Source organism: Gymnoscopelus braueri (assembly GCF_963280865.1).
Source record: "Gymnoscopelus braueri genome assembly, chromosome: 1".
In the NCBI taxonomy this organism is placed as follows: domain Eukaryota; kingdom Metazoa; phylum Chordata; class Actinopteri; order Myctophiformes; family Myctophidae; genus Gymnoscopelus; species Gymnoscopelus braueri.
This window is the reverse complement of record NC_137603.1, coordinates 35107064-35128964: the sequence shown is the minus strand read 5'-3', so window position 1 is coordinate 35128964 and position 21901 is coordinate 35107064. Positions and strand designations below refer to the sequence as shown.

Below are 21901 nucleotides of genomic sequence, written 5' to 3'. Positions count from 1 at the left end.
ATTTGAACATTTTGGGATTGAGGTTATTCCTTGGCTTAGTGGGAATATGCGTGCAAAATTTCCCAGCAATCGGGCGTTCATGATCTGTGGCATTTTGTGCAAAACGGGCCACCTCTGCAATCATAGGCAATCGGAATGGAATGAGAAATGGAACATAAGTCTTGATCACATGACTACAGAGATAATGTATACCAATTTGCGTGAGGTTTGGACTAACACAAAATATGTTGCGCAAAACACTGTCTCATGGTGGCGCTTTAACAGGCTGATTTGAAAATGAATTGGGTGGAGATTCGTTCTTGGTCTACTTAGTGTGCGTGCAAAGTTTCCGGTAGCATGTCGTGCAAAACGGGCCCCTCCAGCAAACCATGAAAGCCAATTGTAGTCAGTCGGAGCAGAATCCGAAGAATCTGACACATACAATAGATTTTGATCACATGACTACAGAGATATGGCGTACCACTTTGGGTGAGGTTTGGACAAAATCGGTAGGAGTAGTAGCAAAAACTCTGTTCTGCAAAGAAAATGCAAAATGGTGTCAAACTTGTCTGGTGGAAATGGGCATGGCCTATTTGGGAAGTTGTGTAATGATCCAAGGAATCCAGAGGGAAAATCATTTTTGTTTGTTTGACCTACAGTATGGTTCAACAGTGCCGAAGATTAGCTGATCACAGACAGACGGATGGACGGACATGCACACACACAGACGGACAGCGGCAAAAACATAGTCCTGGCCACGCCTTCAGCCGGGAGGAGAGTCTCCGTCCTCATTTACTTATTTGCACTTTGAGACAGCTCTCAAAATCACTCTTTTAGCACATAAATGAATGCAAACAAATCAGATTCTGACAATATACGTGTAACATCACAAAAACACAGCTTGTCTTCCTTTAAAAAAAAAGAAAGAAATCAACTTCCTGTTGATTTTACTGTTTGAAGATCCATTCGACACTGTCTGGCACCACATACTCTACCTGAAGCTGCTGAGGACAAACCCAGATCGGCATATGGTGAATGTTACAGCCCTACAGAAATTGGGGGTTCAAGCTGGTCCCTAACAAAATGTGTTAATATAGCATCAAAAATCACTTTAACCACTTTAGCCCTATATACATCGGCTATTTGAAAATGGCAGATCTACAAACACACACTGTGTTGCATTGTGAGCTTGTTTAGATCTACTATTTTGGAAAAGAGATCTTGAAAAAGAATAATATTCTCAAATATTACCAACCTGGGTGTAAAACAGTGTACAGTACATATTAATACTTAATAACTTTCATATGAAAGTATTGTTGATGTATGTTAAGCCCTGCCTGTACTTCTGCCTCTGTTCAGATGGATGTTGTGAAAGATTACGCAATGCCATAAGGCGGCACAGGGATTACGTAATGCCATAAGGTGGCACAGGGGATGGCACAGCACTGTGTATAAAACTTACCAACTGGACAATGGATTTAGAGAAGGGAGGGGGGTGTAAGACAGAGGATGACAGTCATGAGGGTTTCTATAGACATACACCTGCTTTCATACTTGATATTCTTCTCGTCATTCTCTCCATTGTCTTCCTCATCTTCCTCTTCTTGTGAGTTACAGGCACACTTTAATCTCAACAGATTGTACAAGGCTGGAGACGTGCTTCTGGGTGGTTTGATTCCGATCCACGTCTCCTCTGTGTTCCCTGAGCAGTCTTTTACCTCCAAGCAACAGGAGCCCACTTGCTATCTGTGAGTATCACAACTAGCCAGCAAGAGAACACTGACCTTGTTTTGATAATTATAACCAGGATTAGTTGATTTGTATATTTCTTCAAATGTACATATAGTCGCTGTGGGGTAGATACCTTGATGTTCAAAACTGTTACTCTTCAGCGGAGGAGAAAAACAAGAAAGCAAAATAACCTGTGTTTTGGACCCATTGTAGATATTATTTAGTCAGAAGCTCTTGCTAATACTTTTCATTGGTTCAATATGTATATGAGCCACAGACACACTTAACCACGTTCACTTTCACTTGAATACTTTCTTTAAAAAAAAAGCTAAACTAGTCGATCCACAAGCTCACAAGGCGTTGCGGTGCAATGTCTTGTGAGCTTGTAAATTAGATCGGCTAGTTCGATACGTCTGTGTGACACTGTAGTAAGACAAAGTAAGACAAAAAAAAAAAACATAAAACCTTTCAATATGGAGATGCATGGTTTCTGACAGCAATGATATTGAAGGTTACAGTGTGTGTTAGTTTTAACATCCAAGGGTTCAGAATGGTCCAGACCATTGCTTTTGCCGTCAATGAGATCAACAGAAACCCCAGCCTGCTGCCCAATGTGACTCTGGGGTTCAGTTTCTATGATACATGTGCCACGATTGGAGTTGGATTCCGTGCAGCAATGTCACTGATCAGTGGGAGAGAGAAGCAGTTTGCACTGGATGAGAGCTGTGTTGGGTCTCCTCCAGTGATCGGAATTGTGGGTCCTTCTACCTCAAAAAGTTCTATTGCCACCTCTAGAATGTTAAGTTTGTACAGAGTGCCCATGGTAAGTTTCCTACTTGAATTCCCCTTTAACCATGGCCTATTATACAGTATATGCTTAATTTTGCTTACTTGGCTATTTTTGCAAATATAAAATATGATAAATAATATATTTGGTCTTTTTGCAGTTTGAAAGACATGGAGCATAATTGTTGCCATCAGGAAGAAACCTTGTGTGTCCATATTTCAACTTATTGTGTTTAAACTTCCGGCAGCAAGTGCTTTCCTCTAACCTTTTGAACACCGCTGCCACGATAATTTGATTCTTTGCCCAGACCTGAAAGTAGGAATCGTACAGTCGGGCCCATCCATTGGTCTGATATAATGCCTTTTTTTAAATATATATATAAAATACTGGAGAGTAAACTATGTGGTGTGATATTCAGGATGTAAAATGTATAATGATAACATTGTAACATTAAACCGTATTTATCAATCACTGTTCTCTATACATAATAAGGTTACAACAATGTTATAATGTGGACATGACTCCTCTCTCTCTCTCTCTCTCTCTCTCTCTATATATATATATAGGAGAGAGAAAGAGGGAGGGGGGGGGAGTACCAGGTGATTACCCTGAAGGATTTGTTGTTATTGCCCGTCTTATGAAAAAGCCAATGTCCATGTAAAATGTGTAGCCTAGTAATTCATTAGGGGTTAAAACGTGATGTTGTCGCTGTCCATGGTGCTGAAGGATACACAGATGTATTAAGTCTGCATTGTGATTATAGGGTAGAGTGTTAAAACAGCACATTGTGATCCACTTGCTTTCTTGAATGAGATTCCAAAGGGCAAAGGCAGTCACTGCTTCTTTGAAGCTATATACAACTTATATTTCTCCCCTTATCCTTTTTTGGCAAATTTTCCATCACACAAATGATCCAGTACAGTACAGAACAGATGTTTTGTGCTTTGTCTTTTTTCCAGATAAGTTACTATGCTTCTTGCTCCTGTTTGAGCGACCTGACTCAGTTCCCATCCTTCTTCAGAACAATACCAAGTTTTGTCTTCCAGGTGAACTTGTACACACAATAGACGTGTTGGTATCAATAGTTCATATTCCACACACTTATTAACCACCATGTGAATAATCTAACCTAAGTACTTATCCCTCCATTCTTTAACCAATTAGGTGCGAGCTATACTCCAGACTTTGCGGTGGTTTGAGTGGACCTGGGTAGGACTGTTGTTTAGTGATGATGATGGAGGCCGTGATGCTGCCCTATTACTCCAGTCTGACCTGGACCAGTCTGGTCTAGGCTGTGTGGCTTATTCAGAGGCTCTGCCGTTTAACAATTATGACCTGGCCAAACTCCAGAGGATTGTCACTGTGATGAAGACGTCCACAGCTCGTGTGGTCATTGTATTTGGATATGGGAGATATATATATAATGTCATGGAGGAGGTTTGTTTGTTTTGTTAGGATATATCTAATGAAGGAATCTAAAATGAGAATATATGGAAGTAAAGACATCTCTTCATCTATGAACATATAAGTGAGCATTGGTTGCAATTAAACTGCATATATATATATATATATATATATATATATATATATATATATATATATATATATATATATATATATATATATTATATTTTTTAATCTGATCCTTTCTTCCCAACACACAACAGGTGGTAAAGCAGAATGTAACGGGTCTGCTATGGTTCTTACCTGTCACTGCAGCTTGGTGGCAAGACCCATATCTCCAGGCTCCTCACTACCTGCCCTACCTGAGAGGCGCCCTAGGTTTTGCTATTCATCGTGGAGAGATACCAGGTCTCAAGGACTTCTTGTTAAAAATACATCCTGACAATGACCCTGACCACGGCCATGAAGATAACGTAGTGAGTATTTAGTTTAATTTAGAATTTATGCTTTTATTTCTGTTCTTCTATTTATGCTTATTTCTCCATTCATCAGGTGAGGCAGTTTTGGGAGCACACATTTCGGTGTAAATTTGCACCCCTTCCATCAGAGTGGGTGGATGCTGGTGGAAGGGTGTGTACTGGACAAGAGGACCTAGAAACATCAGAAACTACCCTGTTGGATGTGTCTAACCTCAGGGCAGAGTATAATGTGTACAAGGCTGTCTATGCTCTGGCCCATGCCCTCCATGACATGTTGCAATGTTCGCCAGGAAGAGGGCCTTTCACTGGGCACAGCTGTGCCAGTTTGCAGAAAATACAGCCATGGCAGGTGGGATATTAATTCACAATATACCTATTTCTACTTGGATTCAAATTCAGAATAATTATGAAAATATAAATATGACGTTGGTGAAAAACAATTGACATATAGTAGCATCTTTCATGTATCATCATGACCAGCTCAGTGTCGTGTAGACATGCCCCCATCACTGGTCAAAGAGGCCAACTTCTGAAGGTGGTCTGTATAGGTGGTAACCACATGTACCCCACACACATCTAATTTCAGCTTGTGTTCCCATTCTGTCTGCTAATGTATTTATTTATTCATAACTGCTAATTTCACTTCCGAATTGAAAATGTTCACTTTGACAAAAGAAAATATCTTACAGCACCTGTAATGCCCCCTTTTTTCAAAATGGTCCATTTATTTTTATGCTCACTCACTAACCATATCATTATAGTGTATATTGTATACAGTAGATGTTTTTTAAGTCTCTTGCTCTTCATGATTCTGCTCATCACCATTTCTAGCTTCTCTATTACCTGGAAAAGGTCAACTTCACCACATCTGTTGGTGATCGTGTATCATTTGATGAGAATGGTGATGCATTACCAATCCTCGATCTGATGAACTGGTCGTGGCTCCCTGATGGAAGCACAAAGCTTCACAATGTAGGTGTGGTCAAGAAATCAGCCTCCGGAGATGATGAACTCATCCTTGATGAAGAAAGAATCTCCTGGAACTTTGAATCCAAAAAGGTAATTTCAGCTTTCCAAAATCTAATGCTGAGCTCATGATGTGAATGTAATTTAGTTTAGACTGAAACTGATCATTGTTAATTTCCTCTGCAGCCTCCTCGGTCAGTGTGCAGTGAGAGCTGTTCCCCTGGAACCCGTGTGGCCAGAAGGAAAGGAGAACCTGTCTGCTGCTTTGACTGCATTGCTTGTTCTGAGGGAGAGATCAGCAATCAGACTGGTAGGTTTACAGTCCATACCCGGGGTTGTTCACAAGCTAAGACTAAATGCAGACTTTTATTCTTGCTTTTAACCCCTTATTGCCAGACCCAAGGGGTCGGCCTACATGAGGCTTTGTACCTGTTTTCTCCATACATGGGCATGCCCCCTTTGTCCTTAGGCCCCAGCCATAAAAGTCTGTCCCCCTTTCGTCCATACATGGACATGTTTCGTACCTGTTTTCTCCATACATGGGCATGCCCACTTTGCCCTTAGGCCCCAGCCATAAAAGTCTGTCCCCCTTCCGTCCATATGGGCATGTTTTGTACCTGTTTTCTCCATACATGGGCATGCCCCCTTTGTCCTTAGGCCCCAGCCATAAAAGTCCATACATGGGCATACACAGGCTGACACGTCATGTGAAGTCTGGCTTATAAAAGTCTGTCCCCCTTTCGTCCATACATGGGCCTAGACACAGGCTGACACGTCATGTGAAGTCCGGCTTAGCCGTGACGTAGTGATCTTATAAATCTTATAAAGTACCGCCTACTGTATCCAGTAATTTGAACACATGCACAAATGTTGTTTCCGTTTTTGGTCTAAACCGGATTTGCAACCTGTAAAGTGAACTGATCCTGATATTATTGTTGCGCACCAGACAACATTGACGTCGCGGCTTATTGCGAGTGAACCAAACCTCTCCCTGGAGTAAAAAAAATATTTTGATGGTACATGTATGACCTATACCGTTCAAGATTTATTGGCCAAAAGGTGAATGTGCCTATTATAGCGCCACCATGAGGCTAATTTGAAAAATGTAGGGTTCTCCTTGGCCTAGCGGGAATGTGCATGCAAAATTTCATGGCAATCGAACGCTGCTTTCAGGATTTGAGGTATTTTGTTCAAAACGGGCCACTCCTGCAAACTTTGGAAGCCATCTTACCCAAGCAGGATAGAATATGAAAAATCTGACAGGTCTGTCTTGATCACATGACTATACAGATAATGTGTACGATTTGCGTGATGTGTGGACAAAATCTGTGGGGGTAATATCCAAAAATGTGTTTTGCAAAAATCTGCCTCCTGGTGGAGCAATAACAGGCGATGTGAAAGATTTGGGGTATAGGTTCTGCTCTGGCTTCCAGGGCGCGTGCATGCATGCACAGTTTCACAACAATCTGTATAACGGTGCACGCACGCAGTAGGATATAGAAGGATTATAGTATAGTAGCATACACCACAGATTATCTTTGAGACAATACTTTGTCTCTTTAATTATACTTTCTGTTTTTGTTAGACTCTACAGAGTGCACCAGTTGTCCAGAGGACTTCTGGTCCAGTCCCCAGCGTGACCACTGTGTCCCTAAGAGCGTGGAGTTCCTCTCCTACCATGAGGCCCTGGGTATCACCTTGACAACCATCTCATTGCTAGGCACACTTATATGTGCCATTGTTCTGGGAATCTTCATCTATCATCGAGACACACCCATGGTACGCGCCAACAACTCAGAACTCAGCTTCCAAATTTTGTTGTCACTCAAACTATGTTTCTTGTGCTCACTTCTGTTCATTGGCCGCCCCAGACTCTGGACTTGTCAGCTGAGACATGCAGTATTTGGGATCAGCTTTGTGCTGTGTGTCTCCTGTATCCTGGTAAAGACTATGGTGGTGTTGGCTGTGTTCGAGGCCTCCAAGCCTGGTGGAGCAGACATTATGAAGTTTTTCAGTGTTATACAACAGAGAGGAACAGTTCTGACTCTTACTTCCATCCAGGCAATAGTCTGCACAGCCTGGCTTGTTTCTGCCTCACCAACTCCTCATAAAAATACACACTATCAAAGTGATAAGATCGTCTATGAGTGTGATATGGGATCAACAGTTGGTTTTGCTGTGTTACTTGGTTATATTGGTTTACTGGCACTCCTGAGCTTCATCCTAGCATTCATGGCAAGGAATCTTCCAGACAACTTCAATGAAGCCAAGTTCATCACTTTCAGCATGTTGATCTTCTGTGCCGTGTGGATAGCCTTCATCCCAGCATATATCAGCTCTCCAGGCAAATATGCAGATGTAGTGGAGGTCTTTGCTATTTTAGCATCTAGTTTTGGCCTTTTGGTGGCGTTGTTTGGACCAAAGTGTTATATAATGCTTTTGAAACCTGAGAGAAACACTAAGAAGTCCATCATGGGTCGCGGTGCCGCCAAGACGTAGAAGCAGAAATGCAATGATAATTCATGTTCTGTGTGTTTTACAATAGTTTTATATGGATATATTTGATTTCTGATCACCTTGTTAGGAATTGAGTCCGTTTTCTACCAGATTAAACTAAATCTAGTCAGAAATGCAAACATCTATTATCTATCATGAATAAAGTTGGTGAAAAGTTGATTATCCTCCCTTAAAGAACCCTGATGATTTTAGACCTGTATTAGACAAGAACAATTTGCACCTCTTCATTCTTTGTCGGTCAAGGTACTCTAGCTGTAAGATGTTATTTACGTATAGGTTTAAAATGGTCAAATATACCCTTTAGCTATTATTGTCAACATAATTTTTTAAGGCCTGTGGTTTCAATGGGTTGAAGCTGCTTTATGTGATATTTTCACGGCTTTTGTGTGGCAAGTCATGCGGTAACTAAGTACTGGGAGCTGATGTAGGTGTTGCGCTCCAGGGGTCTAGCGCATTGCGAAATGGGGATTGATCGACAATAAGCCTCTCCGACCTACTACTACTACATGGTCAAAAGACTTGAAAACAATATTCTTTCTTTGCTTTGCACGGAGGTTTCATAGCACTACCAACCAATGTGCACGTGCCGGCCATCCATGTAGATTTTTCTAAAGCATTGTGTTCAACTGCTGGCCCAACTCTAAGCTCCCTTGTTGCTCACCCCTCCCATACCCTTGCTTCCCACTATGGTAGGTTATTCAGTGCAAGAAATGCATTTGATCAAAGACCATTTAGGGACTGTGTCCACTGAGGCTTATTCTTTCCTCGGCTGAAAACACCAAAGCATTCGCCTTAAAAACGCTTCCAAACGTTTAAGTTGGAAATATTTCAGCTCAAGTTTCAATCAGCTTCAAGCAGATTAAAACACCACACGTGAATGTGCCAGCGCAAAATAAATGTTCAGCGCTACTCGGTGCTGCTGTCGTAAACAATTCAAAACATATGCTGCGCTCAAGAAAATGTATATTGACATTTATAACATACAAACAGCTTCTCTCATTAACTCTTGTAAGTTCATTGCTTTTTCCAATTGTAACCAGAGGGACCAACCACAGGTCCTTGTAAAAAGACCACCACTTTCATACCCGAATGTAAGTCGTCGATTCTGGCTGAGGATGGGTTTTCCCTCACACCAGTGCTTAATTTGTAAATTATTAGGTGCCAGAGCTCATGAAGCCACTAAAGGGGAGGCGCGTAGAAACATCTCTCTCTCTCTCTTGTCAACTATGCATGCCTTACTGCCTAGTGCCTTCTTCACTTCCCTCGTTTCTCTTCTGAGTGTTAGGATTGCTAGAGAGGGTGGAATTGGGACGAATCTTGCTTTAAAAGTTTATGCGCCTATAGAGTGCCATTCACCCCAAGTAGCTGGACAGCACGACAAATTTCATTTTGTGCATGCACGCATATACGAACCCAACCCCCATGCCATGTTCTCAAGCAACACGGTTTTAAGCACTAGGCTACTCACTCACTCACTATTGCCAGGCACAAAGTCACAGACAGATACTGTACGCACTGCGCCCAGCTCGGTTAACAACACAGACACACTAGAGAGAGATGCACATCAGCGCAATGTTACTGGCTGTTATTTATTGACTGACATTAAACTTGGAGAGGAGAGAACACACGTTTAACTGATCACTCGTCAATTCACTCTCGTGATGTTTTTTTCCTCTTTCTCGCTCACAAATAAAAGTGTGTCCTTATAAATAGTGATCGATACTACTCCTTCCCATCTGAAACCCACCGCTTATTAAAATACTGTAGTTTGTTTTGATATATCTACACTTGGGGTATTTTGTATCAAGAACCATTTTGATATAATATATGAAAATGCAGCCATATTATGGTTGCTCATCTGTCTTTGTATTATGACACAATAGACCTAGCTACAGGCCTAGAAACACATTGTATTGTATTATGACACAGTAAAATAGACCTAGCTACAGACCTAGAACAACATTGCACCTGTTTCATCACTATTTCATCACTCCTGGGCCGGATGTCATCAGCGGTAAACACACCTGCCTTTGCTTGCCCAGCTCATGTTTAATCTGTACCCACCTGGGTATAGTCTGTTGTTGCTAGACAATCAGAGATTTCTGCCTACCGATGCATCTGGACACTTCTGATCAGAGACGTCTGTGTCTGTGTCGCTGGTAATTTTCCATGTGCTGGAGCTCATAAACAACCTGTTCCTATAGGGGACACAAGGGATGACAGGGACAGTTTTTTGCAGAATCAAACAAAATGGAAATTAGATCAATATTGAGAAATATTTCAGGTATTTAAGCTTAAAAATAGTAATAAATAGAGGTACAATACAAGGCAGGTGTCACGCACAAGGCAAGTCGACTCGACAAATAGACCGACTAATACTACCAGTATACTACCATTAGCTTTAACAAGTCACTATGCAGCCCTCAAATCTAGTCCTATATTTGCGCTGTTCAGCGCAATGGTCACTGAGTTATGGCCATTTGAAGTGTTAAACACTGCTGTAACACTGCTGCAGCCTCCCATATGTGTGCAATTTAGGTTCTTTGGTGTGACCATTCTTACACCAGACCCCTGAACTTTGTTTGTGCCAAGTTTGGTGCGGATTGGAGCAACGGTGTGGCCCCGGAGGGATCCTGGCAGCAGTAAACTGGGTTGTACCGCGTGTGGCCCTCAGAGGCACCTGAGACACAGTAAACCTGTCTGCATCAATGAGTAAACAATGTAGACGCTAACACTATTAGCACCAAGAGCTAACACAATGTGGACTCGAACAGAGTATGTGTCAATGTGCGTGCTAGTGCTATGAAGATAATATCCAAAGCGCTCCCGCTCATAAAACGCAGTATGTGTGGACACGGGCCCTAAATAAAAGTCCTTCATATGTTTGTGTGTTTGTAAGCCAATTAGTGTAGCCAGGCGCTAGAGCTCCCATAGCTTGCGGACTGTAGCCATGACAACAGATCACATAGGCCAAACTGCACACAAAAACGCTAATAAACAACTTACATTTTGGGAAAGTGAAAAACGGGCGTCGTCATTTTGTTTATATTCTTAAAAGACAATTCCTCTCAGCACCTTTTTTGGGGAAATAAAGCGAGTCATGACAACCTGGGCCCTCACCATGGAATAGAGGTTTGGTCTTAAAATGCCTCTACAATCATGTTTTCAGTGATTACACCAGAGGGCGCTGCTCCGCAGCCTGTGAATGATCCAAGCACCACCGAAGAAGAGTACACCAAGAAATCACATGATCACAACAAAAAAATAGTTTCCGTTCATGCTAAAGGATTTATAAAATTCAAATTTTCGCGGCTGTCTGTTTTTGGCCAAAAGAAGCCACATTGAACTGGCCATAGCTCTGGAACGGAGGATCGCGACCGGCCATTTAATTTTTTTCTGATTCTACCAGACCCCCGTGCGTGTAGGCGATCTCCGTGGTGCGGGCGGTGGCGGATAATATTCCATGATTTTTCAAAGGTAGGCTACAGTAAAATGGCTCGTTTTGCTGGCAAGGGGACGAAAAACGATGTTTTATCTCCGGCAGTCAAGTGTTAAATAGACCATATTGTGATGTATTTACTAGGTAAATAGACCATATTGTGATGTATTTACTAGTGAAATAGACCATAATGTGATGTATTTACTAGTGAAATAGACCATATCGTGATGTATTTACTTGTGAAACAGGGGCTGAGTTTGTCTTAGCTAATCACAGCCATTTGGCCAGTGGTCCCTAGAGGTGGGTCGTTCGTTGACTGGATCAGTCAGCTGACTGTCCCTTCCCCTTGAAGTGCTCTACCAATGGTAATGATTAAATGACTGGGCCTGCACACCTTTGTCCACATGGGGATGCACGGCAGACACCATGCTGTTACCACGGAGCAACATGATCCCAAGCGCAGGGGTAGTTTGTAAAAGTATAGTGACAATAACTTCCAGTCACCAGTAGGTGATGCTATGACTATGATTATTATGATTCATGTTGGTAGTAGGTTTCACTATGACTGTAACTCAATACTAAATAAGTTACAAAGCACTTCCTGTTTGGTGACATCTGTGAAGCATTCGGCGCTTCACCATGACTTTTATGTCACCGCGGTACGAAACGTACTTAACTAGGCGCTAAGCTAAACGGCTAACCGGTCCGGCGGTAGCTCCAGCAAGCCCCGTCCGGACCCCGGCCTCGAGTCAAAACCCCATCGCGGCCGCCCGGGGTGTCCTCCTTGGCTCCAGGGGGCCAGGACACACCGAATTCTTTCCTTTCCTTTTTTTTACGTTTTAGAGCCTGTTGGCCCTCAAAACAGTGATTTATTTATGAAAATATCATGTTTTCTGCTTGGAGCTTTATTTATTTTTATATCAATTATTTTCTAAAATCCATAATGCATTTCATGACCTACAGTGGGTGAAGAGACGTCAATGTATCCCTGGTGAGAGTGTGATTGACACATTACAGTACACAAACAACATTATGTCCATATGAAAGTATTGTTCATGTATGTTAAACCCTACCTCTGCTTCTACCTCTGCTCAGATGGGTGTAAGAGATTACCTAATGCCATAAGGTAAAACAGGGATTACGTAATGCCATAAAGTGGCACAGCACTGTGTATAAAACGTACCAGCTGGACAATGGATTTAGAGAATGGAGGGGGGTGTTAGACAGAGGACAGTCATGAGGGTTTCTCAAGACATACACCTGCTTTCATACTTGATATTGTTCTCTTCCTTCTCTCCTTTGTCTTCCTCATCTTCCTCTTCTTGTGAGTTACAGGCACACTTTAATCTCAACAGATTGTACAAGGCTGGAGACGTGCTTCTGGGTGGTTTGATTCCGATCCACATCTCCTCTGTGTTCCCTGAGCAGTCTTTTACCTCCAAGCAACAGGAGCCCTCTTGCTATCTGTGAGTATCACAACTAGCAAGCAAGAGAACACTGACCTTGTTTCCATAGATAAAACCAGGATTAGTTGATTTGTATATTTCTACAAATGTACATATAGTTTCCGTCTGGTGTTCAATACTGTTACTCTTCAGTGGGGGTGAAAAACAAGGAAAGAAAAATATCCTGTGTTTTGGATCCATTGTTGTTATTATTTTTCGTCACAAACTCTTTCTAATACTTTTCAATAGTTCAATATGTATAGGAGCCACAGACACACTTAACCACCTTCACTTTCACTTGAATATTTTCTTTTAAAATATAGCTAAATTGGACAATCCACAAGCTCGCAAGGCGTTGTGGTGCAATGTCTTGTGAGCTTGTAGATCGGCTAGTTTGATACGTCTGTGTGACACTGTAGTAAGACAAAGTAAGGCATTAATTTATTAAACAAAAACATAAAACCTTTAATTTCAATATGGACATGCATGGTTTCTGACAGCAATGATATTCAAGGTTGCAGTGTAATTTTGTGTGTTAGTTTTAGCATCCAAGGCTTCAGAATGGTCCAGACCATTGCTTTTGCCGTCAATGAGATCAACAGAAACCCCAGCCTGCTGCCCAATGTGACTCTGGGGTTCAGTTTCCATGATACATGTGCCACGCTTGGAGTTGGATTCCGTGCAGCGATGTCACTGATCAGTGGGAGAGAGGAGCAGTTTGCACTGGATGAGAGCTGTGTTGGGTCTCCTCCAGTGATCGGAATTGTGGGTCCTTCTACCTCAAAAAGTTCTATTGCCACCTCTAGAATGTTAAGTTTGTACAGAGTGCCCATGGTAAGTTTCCTACTTGAATCCCCTTTAACCATGGCCTATTATACAGTATAGGCTTAATTTTGCTTACTTGGCTATTTGCAAATATTAAATATGATAAATAATATATTTGGTCTTTTTGCTGTTTGAAAGACATGGAGCATAATTGTTGCCATCAGGAAGAAACCTTGTGTGTCCATATTTCTACTTATTTTGTTTAAACTTCCGGCAACAAGTGCTCTTCTCTAACCCTTTGAACACCGCTGCCACAATAATTTGATTCTTTGCCCAGACCTGGAAGTAGGAATCATACAGTCCTGAGTCAGGTCCATCCATTGGTCTGATATAATGCCTTTTTTAAATGTATATATAAAAGACTGGAGAGTAAACTATGTGGTGTGATATTCAGGAATTAAAAAAAAATGTATAATCATAACATTGTAACATTAAACCGTATTTATCAATCACTGTTCTCTATACATAATAAGGTTACAACAATTTTATAATGTGGACATGACTCCTTTCTCTCTTAGGAGAGAGAAAGAGGGAGGGGGGGGGGGGGTACCAGGTGATTACCCTGAAGGATTGTTGTTATTGCCCGTCTTATGAAAAAGCCAATGTCCATGTATCTTAGTAAAATGTGTAGCCTAGTAATTCATTAGGGGTTAAAACGTGATGTTTTGTGACAGTGTCGCTGTCCATGGTGCTGAAGGATACACAGATGTATTCAGTCTGCATTGTGATTATAGGGTAGAGTGTTAAAACAGCACATTGCGATCCACTTGAATTGCTTTCTTGAATGAGATTCCAAAGGGCAAAGGCAGTCACTGCTTGTTTGAAGCTATATACAACTTATATTTCTCCCCTTTTCCTTTTTTGGCAAATGTTCCATCACACAAATGATCCAGTACATTACAAAACAGATGTTTTGTGCTTTGTCTTTTTTTCAGATAAGTTACTATTCTGCTTGCTCCTGTTTGAGCGACCTGACTCAGTTCCCATCCTTCTTTAGAACAATACCAAGTTTTGTCTTCCAGGTGAACTTGTACACACAATAGACGTGTTGGTATCAATAGTTCATATTCCACACACTTATTAACCACCATGTGAATAATCTAACTTAAGTACTTATCCCTCCATTCTTTAACCAATCAGGTGCGAGCTATACTCCAGACTATGAGGTGGTTTGAGTGGACCTGGGTAGGACTGTTGTTTAGTGATGATGATGGAGGCCGTGATGCTGCCCTATTACTCCAGTCTGGTCTGGACCAGTCTGGTCTGGGTTGTGTGGCTTATTCAGAGGCTCTGCCCTTTAACAATTATGACCTGGCCAAACTCCAGAGGATTGTCACTGTGATGAAGACGTCCACAGCTCGTGTGGTCATTGTATTTGGATATGGGAGATATATATATAATGTCATGGAGGAGGTTTGTTTGTTTTGTTATGATACATCTAAAATGGAGGAATCTAAAATGAGAATATATGGAAGTAAAGACATCTCTTCATCTATGAACATATAAGTGAGCATAAGTTGCAATTAAACTGCATATATATATAGCATAGGTTGCAATAGCATAGGTTGCAATTAAACTGCATATATATATATATATATATATATATATATATATATATATATATATATATATATATATATATATATATATATATATATATGTGTCACAGGGAGATTGGAGAACCAGGGAGATTGAAGAAGGAGCGCTTGTTTTCAGGCAATTCTGTAAAACCAACGCTAGAGGGCAATGCAAGCCAGACTAGAGGGAGTGTGTGTGTGTGTGTGTGTGTGTGTGTGTGTGTGAGTGTGTGTGTGTGTGTGTGTGTGTTTGTGTGTGTGTGCGTGCGTGCGCGTTTGTGCGCACGCGCACACACATGCGCGCGCGCTTGACCGCGCCCAAGGACACACGCATTGTTTTAGTTTCTCCCTGACACACACACACAGTGATCCATGAAAATAACTATTCTGTCCCTATCGGTTCACAACTCGGACGGCATCGGCCGGTCAGCGCACTCGCGCCTGGAGGCGCGAGGGCGCGCCTCCTCGGCCTCAAGCTCTGCTGAGTCGGCGCGCCTCCGTCATGGACAATAACTATTATCACGTGTGCGTGTGAACGCGTGTTCAGCGTTCCCCTAGCGTAGCTTCCTGGTTGCTACGTGGGGGGGAATAACAAAAGACAGGTCCGCGTCGCATCAAAGCCCCGCCTCGCCCCGAAGCCCTGTGCCTAAAAACGAGCGCTCTGTCTTCAATCTCCCTGGTTCTCCAATCTCCCTGTGACATATATATATATAATACAGCTTTATTTATATAGGACCGTTCAAAAGAGAGTTATAAAGTGCTCCACAGAAAATCAAAAACATACCATACAACAGAGATAGAACATTAAAAACAAACAAACATTACGCAGCAGTGCAGTAGGATACAATATGTTAAAACATTTGGGTAATAAAAGCAGCTTTCTCTCTCTCACACACACACACACACACACACACACACACACACACACACACACACACACACACACACACACACACACACACACATCCATTCAGTCTCTCTCTCTCTCTCTCTCTCTCTCTCTCTCTCTCTCTCTCTCTCTCTCTCTCTCTCTCTCTCTCTATATATATATATATATATATATATATATATATATATATATATATATATATATATATATATAAACTTTTCTTCCCAACACACAACAGGTGGTAAAGCAGAATGTAACGGGTCTGCTATGGTTCTTACCTGCCACTGCAGCTTGGTGGGAAGACCCATATCTCCAGGCTCCTCACTACCTGCCTTACCTGAGAGGCGCCCTGGGTTTTGCTATTCATCGTGGAGAGATACCAGGTCTCAAGGACTTCTTGTTAAAAATACATCCTGACAATGACCCTGACCACGGCCATGAAGATAACGTAGTGAGTATTTCGTTTAATTTTGCATTTATGCTTTTATTTCTGTTATTTTATTTATGCTTATTTCTCCATTCATCAGGTGAGGCAGTTTTGGGAGCACACATTTCGGTGTAAATTTGCACCCCTTCCGTCAGATTGGGTGGATGCTGGTGGAAGGGTGTGTACTGGACAAGAGGACCTAGAAACAGCAGAAACTACCCTGTTGGATGTGTCTAACCTCAGGGCAGAGTATAATGTGTACAAGGCTGTGTATGCTCTGGCCCATGCCCTCCATGACATGTTGCAATGTGTGCCAGGAAGAGGGCCTTTCATTGGGCACAGCTGTGCCAGTTTGCAGAAAATACAGCCATGGCAGGTAGGATATTAATTCACAGTATACCTATTTCTACTTAGATTGAAATTCAGAATAATTATGAAAATATAAATATGACGTTGGTGAAAAACAATTGACATATAGTAGCATCTTTCATGTATCATATGACCAAGCTCAGTGTCGTGTAGACATGCCCCCATCACTGGTCGAAGAGGGAGACTTCTAAAGGTGGTCTGTATAGGTGGTAACCCCACACATGTACCCCACACATATCTAATTTCAGCTTGTGTTCCAATTCTGTCTGCTAATGTATTTATTTATTCCAAACTGCTAATTTCACTTATTTATTCCGAATTGAAAATGCTCACTTTGACAAAAGAAAATATCTTACAGCACCTGTAATGCCCCCTTTTTTCAAAATGGTCCATTTATTTTTATGCTCACTCACTAACCATATAATTATAGTGTATATTGTATACAGTAGATGTTTTTTAAGTCTCTTGCTCTTCATGTTTCTGCTCATCACCATTTCTAGCTTCTCTATTACCTGGAAAAGGTCAACTTCACCACATCTGTTGGTGATCGTGTATCATTTGATGAGAATGGTGATGCATTACCAATCCTCGATCTAATGAACTGGTCGTGGCTTCCTGATGGAAGCACAAAGCTTCACAAGGTAGGTGTGGTCAGGATGTCAGCCTCCGGAGATGATGAACTCATCCTTGATGAAGACAGAATCTCCTGGAACTTTGAATCCAAAAAGGTAATTTCAGCTTTCCAAAATCTAATGCTGAGCTCATGATGTGAATGTAATTTAGTTTAGACTGAAACTGATCATTGTTACTTTCCTCTGTAGCCTCCTCGGTCAGTGTGCAGTGAGAGCTGTTCCCCTGGAACCCGTGTGGCCAGAAGGAAAGGAGAACCTGTCTGCTGCTTTGACTGCATTGCTTGTTCTGAGGGAGAGATCAGCGATCAGACTGGTAGGTTTACAGTCCATACCCGGGGTTGTTCACAAGCTAAGACTAAATGCCGACTTTTATTCTTGCTTTTCCAATCCAATCCAATCCACTTTATTTATAAAGCACATTTTAAAACTTGTTCAGGGTTTACAAAGTGCTGTACAGAGAAACCAAATACACTGGGAAAGTTAAAAAACACGGAGACAAAGCAAAACACAGAAGCAAAAACATAAACAAACGAAGCAAAATAAACAACAGGAAGAAACACATCACTGAAAATATGACGCAGCCGCGTCAACAGACAGTGAGACAAAACATAGAGACAAAACATAGACCACGAAACACTCAAACAGGGTCAAACGCCAAAGCATAAAGGTGGGACTTAAGGCGAGATTTAAAAGTATCGATGGTGGGGGCCAGTTTAATATGGGAGGGGAGCGCATTCCATAAAATGGGGGCTGCTACCGAGAAGGCTCGGTCACCTCTGGTTTTCAAATTTGAATTTGGGACCTCAAGTTTCAACTGGCCCGCAGACTGTAGTGACCTTGGTGGGTTATACACCTCTAGGAGTTCAGATAAATACTGAGGTGCCAGGCCATTCAGTGATTTAAAAACAAACAATAAAATCTTAAAATCAATTCTGAAGCGAACTGGGAGCCAGTGAAGTGAAGCCAGAATTGGTGTAATGTGGTCACGCTTGCGGGTCCCCGTTAGGAGACGTGCCGCAGCGTTTTGGACTAGCTGTAAACGTGCAATGGAGCCTTTGTTTAAGCCAACATAAAGTGCATTACAGTAGTCCAAGCGTGTGGTGATAAAAGCATGAATGGCACGCTCAAAATCATTAAAAGAAAGTACAGACTTGATTTGGGCGAGCAGCCTTAGATGATAAAAGCTGGACCTTACCACAGCATTTATCTGTTTGTCAAGTTTGAGCACATTGTCAAATTTGACACCAAGATTTGAGACAACGGATTTAACGTAAGGCTGCAGGGAACCAAGGTCAGAGGGAACAACACCAGGGCCACTAGGCCCAAATACTATGACCTCTGTTTTACTCTAATTTACACTTAAAAAGTTGAGAGCCATCCAAGCCTTAATGTCGTTTAGACAGTCAAAAAGAGGTGTCAGGGAGCTGTTGCTATGCTTTTTTATGGGCATATAGATTTGAGAATCGTCAGCATAAAGGTGATAGGAGATGCCATGTTTCTTAAAAATTTGTCCCAGGGGGAGAAGATATAGGGAGAAAAGTATTGGCCCAAGGATCGAGCCCTGAGGGACTCCGGACGACAGGGGGGTGGAAGATGATACAAAATCTCCAAATTGAACAGAAAAGCATCTCTCGGATAGATAGGATGAAAACCAATCTAAAGCAGTGTCCCTGACACCAACACAATGCTCTAATCGGGACATTAGAGTTTTGTGATTCAAAGTATCAAAAGCAGAAAGATAAATCCAGCAGCAGCAGAATTTCAGAGTCACCAGAGTCAGTGGTCCTCAACACATCATTAAAAACCCTCAGCAATGCTGACTCAGTGCTATGAAACGCTTTAAACCCCTTATTCTCCTTATTAGTCGTCATTCCAATTAATTCCTCCCTACACACATTTTTTGTGTTGTCACTGTTGTTGTCTCCTACTGACTCAACAGTTAGTGAGGAGCCCCCACCGGGAGGACGTAGAGCCTTCATCCTACTCCTCCCGCCCAACACTCCCTGCAGACAGGTGCTGCCCCTGCAGGAGTATGTGCAGTGCATACCCTCCCCGCCCGGCTTCCCTCTCCCGAACCCGGGCCAATTGTGTTCGTATAGACAAACTAAATGCAAGACTGGACACTTGCCACTGTCACTACAGATCCACAGCCCGTGGCAAAAACGTTGACAACTTAAACATAACTATACCTCATAACTAAACTAACTATCCTAATAATGTGTCAGCCTGGGCCAACAACGCATCTTTTTAAAATGTTGGTTAGTCTCTGCTTGTGCTGTCAAGAGTGTGTGGTTTGGTTGGTTGTGAGGGGGGGAGAGGGGGTCTACACAGGATTGGATCACTGAGCAGTAAATAGACCCCCTGTCTATTTACTGCTCAGTGATCCAATCCTGTGTAGAGCCCGCCTACTGTATCCAGTAATTTGAACACACGCACAAATGTTGTTTCCGTTTTCGGTCTCGACCGGATTTGCAACCTGTAAAGTGAACTGATCCTGATATTATTGTTGCGCACCAGACAACATTGACGTCGCGGCTTATTGCGAGTGAACCAAACCTCTCCCTGGAGTAACATTTTTTTTTTGATGGTATGACCTATACCGTTCAAGATTTATTGGCCAAAAGGTGAATGTGCCTAACATAGCGCCACCATGAGGCTAATTTGAAAAATGTAGGGTTCTCCTTGGCCTAGCGGGAATGTGCATGCAAAATTTCACGGCAATCGAGCGCTGCTTTCAGGATTTGAGGTATTTTGTTCAAAACGGGCCACTCCTGCAAACTTTGGAAGCCATCTTACCCAAGCAGGATAGAATATGAAAAATCTAACAGGTCTGTCTTGATCACATGACTATACAGATAATGTGTACGATTTGCGTGATGTGTGGACAAAATCTGTGGGGGTAATATCCAAAAATGTGTTTTGCTAAAATCTGCCTCGTGGTGGAGCAATAACAGGTGATGTGAAAGATTTGGGGTATAGGTTCTGCTCTGGCTTCCAGGGAGTGAACAATCTGTATAACGGTGCACGCACACAGTAGGATATAGAAGGATTATAGTATAGTAGCATACACCACAGATTATCTTTGAGACAATACTTTGTCTCTTTAAACTTTCTGTTTTTGTTAGACTCTACAGAGTGCACCAGTTGTCCAGAGGACTTCTGGTCCAGTCCCCAGCGTGACCACTGTGTCCCTAAGAGCGTGGAGTTCCTCTCCTACCATGAGGCCCTGGGTATCTCCTTGACAACCATCTCATTGCTAGGCACACTTATATGTGCCATTGTCCTGGGAATCTTCATCTATCATCGAGACACACCCATGGTACGCGCCAACAACTCAGAACTCAGCTTCCAAATTTTGTTGTCACTCAAACTATGTTTCTTGTGCTCACTTCTGTTCATTGGCCGCCCCAGACTCTGGACTTGTCAGCTGAGACATGCAGTATTTGGGATCAGCTTTGTGCTGTGTGTCTCCTGTATCCTGGTAAAGACTATGGTGGTGTTGGCTGTGTTCGAGGCCTCCAAGCCTGGTGGAGCAGACATTATGAAGTTTTTCAGTGTTATACAACAGAGAGGAACAGTTCTGGCTCTTACTTCCATCCAGGCAATAGTCTGCACATCCTGGCTTGTTTCTGCCTCACCAACTCCTCATAAAAACACACACTATCAAAGTGATAAGATCGTCTATGAGTGTGATATGGGATCAACAGTTGGTTTTGCTGTGTTACTTGGTTATATTGGTTTGCTGGCACTCCTGAGCTTCGTTCTAGCATTCATGGCAAGGAATCTTCCAGACAACTTCAATGAAGCCAAGTTCATCACTTTCAGCATGTTGATCTTCTGTGCTGTGTGGATAGCCTTCATCCCAGCATATATCAGCTCTCCAGGCAAATATGCAGATGTAGTGGAGGTATTTGCTATTTTAGCATCTAGTTTTGGCCTTTTGGTGGCATTGTTTGGACCAAAGTGTTATATAATCCTTTTGAAACCTGAGAGAAACACTAAGAAGTCCATCATGGGTCGCGGTGCCGCCAAGACGTAGAAACAGAAATTCAATGATAATTCATGTTCTGTGTGTTTTACAATAGGTTTATATGGATATATTTGATTTCTGATCACCTTGTTAGGAATTGATTCTGTTTTTTACCAGATTAAACTAAATCTAGTCAGAAATGCAAACATCTATTATCTCTCATGAATAAAGTTGGTGAAAAGTTGATTATCCTCCCTTAAAGAGGTGGTGCCATGGTTTTGCACTTTTTCAGTTTTTCATGTGTTTATGAGGTTGATAGAACTTTATTAAGCCCCCTGGTGGTGTTTTTATGGTGTTTATGTCTTCTCTGACTATTTTGAGTTTCTTCCTGGAGGCTGAAACCTTGAGGGTCAAACGTGCCAATAGAAAAACAGCGCTTTAGTGACATAGTAAAAACATGCCCTC

The 21901-nt window shown here is 42.0% G+C and overlaps 2 protein-coding genes across 2 annotated transcripts; both read left to right on the top strand.

The window, feature by feature from the left end:
* Positions 1-2260: 2260 nt before the first annotated feature.
* Positions 2261-7845, top strand: LOC308088507 (extracellular calcium-sensing receptor-like; the record flags this gene model as incomplete). Its single annotated transcript, XM_080432975.1, has 7 exons — positions 2261-2464; positions 3457-3543; positions 3662-3892; positions 4511-4729; positions 5212-5439; positions 5533-5656; positions 6932-7845. The coding sequence occupies 7 exons, from the start codon at positions 2261-2263 to the stop codon at positions 7843-7845; spliced, it is 2007 nt and encodes a 668-aa protein (XP_080289101.1).
* Positions 7846-13308: 5463 nt separating this feature from the next.
* LOC308088496 (extracellular calcium-sensing receptor-like) lies at positions 13309-21505 on the top strand (the record flags this gene model as incomplete). The annotated part of the gene is made up of 5 exons (XM_080432963.1): positions 13309-13512; positions 14815-14943; positions 17335-17562; positions 17656-17779; positions 20592-21505. 5 exons carry the CDS (start codon positions 13309-13311, stop codon positions 21503-21505), a joined length of 1599 nt encoding a protein of 532 aa, XP_080289089.1.
* Between the last annotated feature and the right edge of the window lie 396 nt (positions 21506-21901).